Source organism: Microtus oregoni, unplaced genomic scaffold (assembly GCF_018167655.1).
Source record: "Microtus oregoni isolate MIOR12 unplaced genomic scaffold, Mior012 000027F_ref0000203, whole genome shotgun sequence".
NCBI classification, from domain to species: domain Eukaryota; kingdom Metazoa; phylum Chordata; class Mammalia; order Rodentia; family Cricetidae; genus Microtus; species Microtus oregoni.
Window position 1 is genome coordinate 6,896,769 of NW_024543086.1, and position 11,269 is coordinate 6,908,037.

The 11,269-nt window shown below is 35.9% G+C and overlaps 1 protein-coding gene across 2 annotated transcripts in view; it reads left to right on the top strand.

The window, feature by feature from the left end:
• Gabrg2 (gamma-aminobutyric acid type A receptor subunit gamma2) overlaps nucleotides 1-10,690 on the top strand; it is a 92,177-nt gene extending 81,487 nt beyond the window's left edge. The window contains exons 8-10 of one of the 2 annotated variants that reach the window (XM_041676208.1): nucleotides 4,315-4,520; nucleotides 6,753-6,776; nucleotides 8,301-10,690. In XM_041676208.1, coding sequence (XP_041532142.1) covers nucleotides 4,315-4,520; nucleotides 6,753-6,776; nucleotides 8,301-8,576 — 506 coding nt within the window. In that variant the 3' untranslated portion in view covers nucleotides 8,577-10,690. The remainder of the gene's footprint in view (nucleotides 1-4,314; nucleotides 4,521-6,752; nucleotides 6,777-8,300) is intronic. The other variant, XM_041676209.1, reaches the window with a different exon arrangement.
• Nucleotides 10,691-11,269: the final 579 nt, after the last annotated feature.

Genomic DNA, 11,269 nt, shown 5'->3' on the forward strand with positions numbered 1-11,269 from the left:
CACAAACCAAAGCAAAGTTACCAACTCAGAAGAACACTATAGTCTCCATCCACAGAATGAATGATCTTTCTATGTGAAACTCAGTCATTGGCTATGTGCAACCTGGTACCACATGTCTTGCTAACCCCGTGGTGGGAAAAGCAATATCAGAACACGGATGTTGAAGTTCAGTGATCTTTATTTCCAGCCATACATACAATAGAGCTGTGCAATAAACCTCAGTGTCTCTAATCTATCATTTCATCACATGCAAAACAGGTACCATTCCTGTTTCCTAATTTGAAGAGTTTACTGGGCTAGAGTAACATATTCAATGCAAAGAACATTAGGCAGAGAAAAGCCTCAAAAGTGATATTGACTCTTATCATTTCTGATAAAATGATCTGTACCAGGTTATTAAACTGAGGACAGATGTGATTACTGGGAGAAAGAGAACATTTGCATATCTGCCCTCTTCCAAACCCAATTTAGTTTCCCATCTGTTTCAAAATGAAGTTATTTTGATTTTTCTGATATATGCCGTACTTTGTGTTACAAATCCTATTCAACAACTCAAATATCCTGTCTAATGCCACATACTGAAACAAACTCCAAGTACGTTCAGCCTAACACTGCAGAGTGTTCCCTGTGAGGATGTTACCATCTCCCAGGGGAAACTGTAGATGTGTTGTTCTTCTCTGGCAAAGAGCTTCCAACGTGCTACTGCATCAGCAACTATTCTCTTAATTTATATGTTTATGAAAAAATGCTCTGAAAAATTCCAGTGTACCATCTTCCCAAAGTTATTTTGAGGAAAACATTTTAGTCTTTCCTATGAAGGCTAGATTGCTTTTACAAATATATCATCTATGACCACATGACTGATTCAGTTCAACCACTCAGTGACAAGTGTTCTCTAACAAGAAACCAATGGAAAAGAAAGAGATGTCAAGGTGGGTTGACAGAATGCCTTTGCTAAGACAGGAAACAGGTTCTGCTTTCATCATGTATAGATCAGTGCTCAGTGTTCCTGGTGCATAATTGCACCAGGAAGAAAGAACCATCACAGAATCATCACAGGAGGAAGTTGCAATGATTATCACACTTCAGAGCTGAGTTAAGCATGTAAATATGCTGAGAGTTAAGTAATAGTCCCAAAGTCACAGTCATTTGGCAACAGACATGTACCCTGGAAAATTAGACATGGGTTTGTCCTAGGTATGAGGACTTGCTGAGTTCTCCTTATTGTCAAAGTACAGAAGCCAAGCTGTACATGCTTATATTTTAACTTTGTTGTCAGTGCTCTAGATCAGTGCTTCTAAAATAACAATGCATTAATATCACCGAGAATACTTTGGAAGCACAGGAAATTTATTCCCACCCTTAGATTTTTCTTTGGGCTGCCAGCTCACAACAAAATGACAAGGAGACTTATTATTCATTATGAATGCTTGGTCTATAGCTTAGACTTGTCCCACTAGCTCTCAAAACTTAAGTTAAACAATTGCTTTTCTATTTATTTTATTAAGAATTTTTCAATATACTCTTTTCTCATTTTACCTAGCTACTATCCTCATGCCCTCTCCCTCCCTTCCTTATTTTTATTTACCTATGTGTTGCCATATGACTTGTGGCTTTTACCGATTTCTGCATGTCTTGCTCTCTCTCTCTCTCTCTCTCTCTCTCTCTCTCTTTCTCTCTCTTTCTATCTGGGTGTGTGTCTGGCTGGTGACCTGGTTTTCTTCTGTCCAGAAGTCTCTGCTATACCTGCTTCCTAACTATTGACCATTTAACTTCTTTATTAAACTAATCATAGTAACACATCTTCCTGCAGTGTAAAGGAATATCCCACAACACCATCTCATGGCCACCTCATGGGGTTGATTCATTTATCTTGTTCCCATCCCACATTTAGGCTTTTGTTTTATTTAATGCAAAGTGAGTCAAGTATCCAGTCACTTTTCAGAATATTACTGTATATTTGTAAAGTTCTATGATCTTTTCAGGCATTTGTAGTCAAAATTTAAATGAGACTACCTTGAACACCTACAGATTTTGAACTTCTTGTCACAGAACAGATTCAGCTTACATGTATGATGGCAGACAATACTCAGAAAAATCAGTTTCTTTCTGAGGACATATTTCTGGATCCTGTAACACATGAATGTGGTTTGGTACACAGCTGGTAACTGGTGAAAGTTAATTGTGTTATAGTGAGAGTGGTGCACAGCAAGATGAAAACAGAGGCTGGTGTTTTTCACTCCAGTATTCTGAGGTGAGACAGCATCCCTGAGATCCTCACTTCATGCCAGGGTGGGAGTAATATGTAAAAGCTGAGCTTCTCATTCCTTTCGCCACGGTAAGAAATATTTAATTTCAGTAGGTAAAACTGGGATTCAAGAGTACATCAAGTTATGTTATTTGTAATTCATGTAAAACCCTAATTTCCCTACTTCCTAATGTCATAGTTTTCTTTTTTTTTTTTTGTGACCCCTGGAAGCACCCTGGAAATATGATGGAGCAATTCCTCAAGATATACGTTGCATAGCTGTGACGAACATTCTTGTGTCCTAAGTACTGTCTTTCTCTTTTGTGAGATCAGTATTTAAGTAATGTGTCCAAATTTGTTTTTTATTTAATTGTCACATGCCAGATCGTCTAAAATGAACTCATCTGTCGTCTCTACCAAAAATAGCTACATTTTCACATTTTCAAAGTTCAAGTGTAGCTTCAGGCCTGATTGTGAAAATGAAAGCCCGGTTTCCAATCCAGTCTTTCACATTCTCTCCAAAAATATAAGATGCAATTAGGTACAATCAAGAAGTTCTATTTGAATTAATGTGTACCCAACCTAATTAGTTTCTTTTAGCTTAGGAAGTAGATCGTCTCCAAAATAAACAACACAAATATCTAGTCGTACTTGGGACTTTGTTTGGTGTCAGTTCCCTGTGTTAGTTTTTCATCAGTGTAGCAAGTATATAAAGTAAATAAATGTGAATGGAAGAAAGATTTGTTTTGGTTCAAAGTTTCAAAGGTTTCGGCGTATGGTCACTTGACCTTGCTGTTCTGAACTATGGGATATCATGGTTGAAGTTCATAAAGAAAGAATTCTTTTTATGTCATGCAGATAGATGTGAGCTGGGGAGAGGGAGTGGGACCAACATCTTAATATCTCTTCATGTGTGCACCTAAAATGTCCTAACTTCCTCTCCTATAACTAAATGTTGCACCATGTCCCCAAGTGTCACGCTGAGGACTGTTAGCACATGAACCCTTGAATTACAGTCCAAATTTACAACACAATACCTTCTACATTCATTAGTACATTATTTAATGTTCACAAATTTATCTAAGATGCACCACTATTTTCCATGCTGAACTCTAAGCCTAACACTATCTAAACCAATAAGAATATAACTGGTTGTGGAGGCTCCCAGAACTGCATAACTTCCTAACTCAGTGTGATTCAAAACTTCTCAGATTCCTGGGGTTTCATTCTATATATTTTCCTGAATTTACAAATACATATGGAAATTAAAAAGGTAATCCAGTGTAAAGCAGTTGTCAGGCTGCCCACATTTTTATTACATCTCTATCATACTAGCCTGGATATCATTCCTCTTGTGCTCTGGGTGGTATGATAACTTATTTGAGGTAGTTATTTTCTTTGTGAAAATCTTAGTTAGATAGTGTCACTTACGCATGAATCCATCTCTCCTATTGAGTAATTTTTAATGGTTTCCCCCATTGAAGAAAACAATGCCCTATACTACATGTATAATGCATGATTAATACAATTTCTATTTCACCAACATCCCCTTGATATCCTTGTTTCTCTGCAGATGGCAGGCATCCTAAATTTTCATAAATAGACATGATTGGCTTTCCTCAGAGTCTACCCTCAATTTATTAATAGCCAAAAAGCTGATTTCACTTTACCTTTGAAGCTTCAGTTTCAGCTTGGATGTCTCTAAAGTCCTCCTATGTGAACTCCATCTAAGGAGGTTTTCTCCATCCCTGCCGTTTCTGTGACATCTATCAGAAATTCAAATTAGGATTTTCTTTCCTAACTTCATTCATACTGCTTCTTCTCACTAAAATACAAAGCACCAAGAACTGCATCTATTATATTTTTTATTATGTACTCAGTGCTATCCAGGATAATTTATACCTAAAAGATAGACAGTATTTTGGATAGAATGAATTAATTCTAGTTTTGCAGTTACTCCTCCCTTTCTGGGGCTCTTGACTCTAAGTGATATTTTCAGAATGGCTGCTCAGATTGTCCCCTTACTGATGACATCATGTCATCTCCTTTCCTGTGCTTCCTTATAGGTATCACTACTGTCCTGACCATGACTACTCTCAGCACCATAGCCCGGAAATCTCTGCCCAAGGTCTCCTATGTCACGGCAATGGATCTCTTCGTATCTGTTTGCTTCATCTTTGTGTTTTCTGCTTTGGTGGAATATGGCACCCTGCATTATTTTGTCAGCAATCGGAAACCAAGCAAGGACAAAGACAAAAAGAAGAAAAACCCTGTATGTATCATTTTCCATCAGAACAGCTGAACTCTTAGAAAAGGTCATTGGGATTTGGCTTGGGTTTGCACTGGTGAGCTTACATGCATGCTCAGCACTTTGAAACAAGAGAGAATAAGTGAGGATTTGACCACAGTATAAAGGCTTATTTATGATCATTTCTTAGGTCAGAGTTACAAGATACTCTAAGGCAGACTCTTTATGCAAATATAATTATCCATTATCTTCCATATGGAGGATTAAAGCAATGTTTAGGAATACATTCATGTGTGAGCTATTATTCTATGGGTCACTGACTTTCATCTTACTATGTTTTTAGTTAAAAGACACACCAAAGTGATTCTAAACATTACTTTCTTCTATTAGTTTACCAGTCATACTAATTTGTAAATAACGTTCTCTCTCTCTCTCTCTCTCTCTCTCTCTCTCTTTCTCTCTCTCTCTCTCTCTCTCTCTCTCTCTCTCTCTCTCTCTCTGTGTGTGTGTGTGTGTGTATGTATGCACATGTGTAGGTGTGTGCGTGTATTTATATGCGTATATGGATTTTCTGCTAGAAGGTTTCTTATCATTGCATACTTACATGTATCTTTTTAAAAAAACAAATGGTTTAATATTCTGTGGGCAAGTTAATTAGCCTTCCTGTCTTTGCTTTTTCATATCAAATAATATGGTTATATCAAAACTAAGGTCAAATAAGGCTGATATAAAATTAAATATTATTATGAAGATCAACAAATCAAGAAAATATTTAAAAATTTATAAAAAGGTAAAATAAGGGTTATTTATCTTGGTGGATAGGATAGGAGTTGATACTGATTGTACACTTGACAACCTGACTTTTTATTTTTGGTGACTGCTTGATTTGGAAACAGGTAAGATCACATATGCTTGTACTAAACCATAAAAGAAGAGAATGAAGCATACATATAAATAAGCAAAACTCTTATCTTTTATGGGGAATGTTGAGGACAGAATATAGATACCTATTTACCCACTTGGGTCTGGTGTCTGGGTCACAGAAGCCCCCTGGAAGTGAAAATTTATTTCCGTTTGAGAGGATGACAAAATTAATGACCCTACCCTTCTGGATTGAGACCCTGCCCTGGTTTTCTGCTCTGAGAGGCATGAGCAGTATCGCAGTGGCTACCAGTCTTGCCATGAATTGTGGGATGACTAGAGAACTCTAGTTGGATCTGACTCATACCCCTAATACACCTCCAGAAATACTGAAAATACTTAAGATATTTTATAAATGACGCGTTTGTTTGAAAGTAAGACTTTGTGGAAGGTAAATAACATAGCATCACTATTCTTACTGGTTAAGGAAATCAGGAAATTTGCTTTCTTTCAATGTCCCAAATATTTATTGTACTGTGTGTGGTCCTCCCTTTCCCTGTCTGTTCTTACGTCTCTACCTTTCCATTTTTCCTATTATTGTTTGAATTTTCCGTCTCTAAATTTTGTTTCTCTACTTAATCCATATCCTTCATTTCCTAATTCATTCTCCCTCAAATATGATGGCTGTACTGATCCTCATCTAAGATGAGGATGGGAGGCAGGCTTTTAGGTGAAGCCTGAAGTCCTTTACAAAAGTCCTTTGGCTTTCCTTATCACTTCAGTGTAGAAATTGCTACAGAGACAAAAATAGTTGGACTTAACTCAGGTCCATGGAAATAGAAGAAGAAAAATTTCAGACAAACAAGAAGAGAGACCAGAACATACAAGGAAATGTAATTCCTTGAGAATTTTATGCACTTTTTTCCTTTTAAGCCAATTTGTTTATTTATCGGAACTAGGTAGTCGTCTATATGGTGAAGATCTAAGAAGCTGAAAATGTATTTCCTTGTTTATTGTGCCCTTCTCTTCTCCTTGTCAGGACTCACATATGAGGTCCTCTTTAATGGCAATCACACAATTCATACTGTTTTTCTACAGGCAGAGTTTTCAGTAGGATGTATCCTTGAACATCATTGACTTTCACAGTCATGTACTTGTGGGTTAATTTGCTAAGGATTTGATCACCAATCACGAAATGTCATTTTCTAACTTTAGACGTGCTAATTGTGCCAACCTCAGAGCCCACCTTCTGTGTCTAGGCTTTCAGTTCATTTTAATTATTGCGTTTTCAAAATGTATTTTTAATTTGTCTTATTTTGTTTCTCTTTCTCTTTTTATTCCTTTTCCTTCTTCCTATTAAAAAATGCATTCTCTTTTCTGTCTACAAATCCAAAGCTTCTTCGGATGTTTTCCTTCAAGGTATAATGTTTTGGAATGGAAATTTCACTGCATGCCACTGCTAAATTAACTATTAATGCTTTTCATGGTGCTTTATTTTTTTATGAGTAAACATTTAAGTAGTCTACTAGATGATGACACATTCAGGTGGAGAACATTCTATAAATCTCTTGAATTGATTCAGCAACTAGACACTATTTGTGTAGGTTTTGATTCTACACTCAGCTCAAAACCACAAGGCCAGTAGTAATCACAGGTTACAGGGCTTCAATAATCCCAAAGCCCAAATGGACTGTACAAATGAAATACATTTCACTGTCTATAATTTACATATATACACATATATATGAAGTATATATACTTTTAAAGCTAAAATTTGGCTCCATAATTAAAACAATGTTTTAAAGCATGTTTTATGCTGGGCAGTGATATCACATGCCTTTAATCTTAGCTCTTTGAAGGCAGATACAAGCAGATCTTTGTGAGTTTAAGGCCAGGTTGGTCTACAATAGCTAGTTTCAGAATAACTAGGACTATTACACAAAGAAACCCTGTTTCATAAAACCAAAAAAAAGGGCAAACAAACAAACAAACATAAAACAAACCATGCTTCATAAACAATTTCTATGCACTTGAGAATTTTATATTAATAAAACTGTGTTTACAAGACTTTAAATTAAAATCTTCTTCCTTTTCTGCCAATGTGATCACCAGGTCTATTGGCTCTGTCAAATATTGAAATGAGATATTTATTCTTTCTAATAACTAATTTAGAAACTGTTGTTTATATTTATATACTCTAAAAGCTAAAAGTAAGCATCAAGTCTTCGTTTAATTTTATTATTGGTCAAACATGGAATATTAGATTGTCAATAACTACAGTTTATCTTGCTAAGAAAAATTTGATAAGTAATGACATTCTTTTTGAATTCTCAATCTCATTCGATGTATGTAAACAATGATAACAATTTTAAACTTGAAGATGGTGAGTGTTAGACAAACTACATTATCTTAATACATAAATTAAATCTTTGTGGTACCAAGTCAATGATCTTCTTTATTTCTCCATGCATATTAGCATTATCAGTAGTAATATGATGGGTTCCTACTTGCTTATAAGTTAGCATGACATGCAATTTGATTTGAAAACCAATGCATTTTTATTTCTCTATTTTTATTCACTTGCAGTACCATTAACCAGCTTCATGTAACCAGCTTCACGTCTGATAATTAGTGGAATGAGATTCCATGTAGTTTGATTTAAATATTTATACTTTGAGTTCTTATGGTGTTCAATATTCTTGCTGTAGCTATTAGCTTGATGGTATTATTTCCAGCTGCACCGCTTAAGCTCAAAGTCTGAAACCTGCAACTGTGCTATCTTTCTAAGTTCAATTTTGCCATCGTAGTTCACGATGCCATAAGCAGTTCCTTGAGTACTCATTTTCAGATTCATCATCTCATTGGTGACATGGTGGAGGAACTGTGTAGCCTACATTCAGTGCTTCTGACTTGGGTCTCTTTCCTTTACCTACCTTGTCTCAGGCCCCTACCATTGATATCCGTCCCAGATCAGCAACCATCCAAATGAACAATGCCACACACCTTCAAGAAAGAGACGAAGAATATGGCTATGAGTGTCTGGATGGCAAGGACTGTGCCAGTTTCTTCTGCTGTTTTGAAGACTGCCGAACGGGAGCCTGGAGACATGGGAGGATACATATTCGCATTGCCAAAATGGACTCCTATGCTCGGATCTTCTTTCCCACTGCCTTCTGTTTGTTCAATCTGGTTTACTGGGTCTCTTATCTTTATCTGTGAGAAAGTATGGGTTTAATGGATAGGGGTCTTATTCACTGAATCTCATGAAAAGAAAATGTCCTTTCTAAATCCAATGAAATAATTCCTTATGTGGTCATTGAATTTGTTTTTCTTTCTCAACCAAGTAATACGTATACTGTTGTACTATCTGTGCCAACACTCCTTTGGTTATTGTAATTTGAACTTCAGTGTGTACTGTCTTTCAAACCTGCAAGGCAAAGTAAGCTTAGAACAAGGACTGTTACACTGAGCATGCTATCTTTGAGCAACAGCAATAGGAACTATGAAAGCCTTGAGTGTTTAAGGTGGTGGTATCAGTCTTTGATTCCCACATGGTGTAGTACAAAAGGGGCAAAGCTGCGTGCGGTGTTCACTTGGGGTCAAGTTGTAGTAAATTTGAGCAAATTAGAATACCTCCCTCTATGGTGAAGAATCACAATAGAAAAGTCTAGATTAGAATTCTATTAAACCTTTATTTCAAGGTAGGAAGAAAATTTCCTGCATATTGTATGTACAGTGATGTAAATATTTCAGTAATGTAGAATGCTTCAAGTTTAATGCATGCACCTCTCTAGAGCCAAAATAAATGACCTAAATGATCATCATATAGTATTGTCTTTTATTTTGTGTCTTTGGGCTATAAGAGAATATATTAACATAATTACAGGGATTTAGGCTTGAAATTGGAGGGGATTCACTCTCTTCTCCCTCATGCATGAAAATTCAGGTTTTAAAATTATGTTAGTCTTGTATGACATTAAAAATTTGAATAAATTTAGGTTGATTGACATTTGACAGCTCTAAATATGCCCAACTTCATCACTAGCCTATAAAATCAATGTATGTGCTTGCTGCTGTTTTACCTTTGAGGATGTGAGTTCTTAACAAAACTCTCACCATCCCAATATCTGCTTCTAGTGATGGTTAATGCCTTGTGGGCAGAGTCCTTGTCATTTTTTCTTTGGGTTCTCAACATCTTACATTGTGCCTGGCCCATAGTCAGTGCTCATTAAACATGGTTGAAAGCAACAAACCCTCTTATAGTCTGGTGAATATCTTTTTTCTGACCCAGAACAAGTGATTCATCTTCTCACATTGCTTCTGACCAGTGACACGTTATCTGTAGAAGTAACCAGAGAATCTAAAGAACTGCAGCTCATATATTCATGTTCAAAAATTTGTTTTTAAGCAAAGTCTGTATTTGTTTTAAAATAATATCTGCTTTTACACATATGTATGCAATTGATGAGTTGAGCATAGAGTTTCTTCATTATTTATCTAGTTTGTTTTAAAGAATCAATTTAATCTGTTAAAAAATTTCTGCTTGTGAACCTATGAAAGTATGAACAAAATTCATACTTGACTGGTCTACAGTATGTAGTGTTCTGTGCTTGAGAAAAAAATGTACTGAAGGTTAAATTAAAAAATTGAAACAACACTTAGTGACTTACATGGATAACATTGAGCCTCTGACTATAGGCTCATTTTGCTCCATGACAATTAAGTGATTGCCTGACTTCAGACATGAGTTAGACTTTAACGTCATCATTCTGAATCCTTATTTTTTTAAAAAATAGTACCATATGGTCAGTTCTTCTTCAAGGAAAACACTAATTTAAATCAAAGTTAAATCATAGTATAACTTGATAGATGATGAAAATACAATTAAAGAAAATGTCTTTGTTAATATAAAACCACATGAAGTCATTGTAATTTATCTGGATGAATCTTGAAAACATTCAGCTGCTGGTTTTGCAAACCTTGAATATACCAGTGCTTTAGTATTTAACCTCAAACAGATGTAAATACACAGTTATTTTCTTGTTTTAAATTGTCAAAATAGTCAATGTTGGCTCTTGGGGAGAGTTGTTGGCAAATTCCAATTGTGAGAAACGTGATATTAATGCCAACTTGGAATGTGTTCTGTAGTAGGGACACTGAGAAAAAAAATTAAAGCTAGCTTTCCAACATGAGTATAATATCAACTATGGATATAAATTATATATCATCCAATTCTTAATCATCAGCTGCTCCATGTCTATGTATTTGCAAATCTTTTCACAGAGAATTGCCTAACATATGAACTTTTCCAATAAAAATGCTGCATTTTAATCCATGGGGGCATCTCAGTTGTCTGGTTGAATGGTTTTCTGTTTCTCTCAAGAGTTATCTTCTCTTTCCAATTTCATGTCTATAAATACAATTTCAATAAGCTTTATTTGTTAACTTTGTTGCCAACATTCAGAAAGTGATTTCCTTCACTGGAAAAAAAAATGAAGCAAGCATTTTGGGTAGAGTGAAGAAGGAAGACAGAAGTGTTAATGAAGTACTACAGCACTTTTGATGTACAAAAACTTCTCAAAGTTGGGATTAAAGTGTCACTGGAACACTGCTTGAGAAGCCAACCATTAGAAGCCTATATTTTGTATACTATAAATCAGACATATTAATGGCACCCCAATCAATGGCACCTGAAGAGTGGTGAATCATACCAGTGGACCCATGTAGTTCAGTTCCTCCCACTCCAATCAAACCAGCCCTCTTATGAGATAGTGCCATCCTATTTGCTTTGAGGTTACACTGTGTGTGTAGAGTGGTTCTTTTTGTTGTTGTTGTTTTTTGTTTTTCAAGACAGGGTTTCTCTGTAGCTTTGGTGCCCGTCCTGGAACTAGCTCTTGTAGACCAGGCTGGCC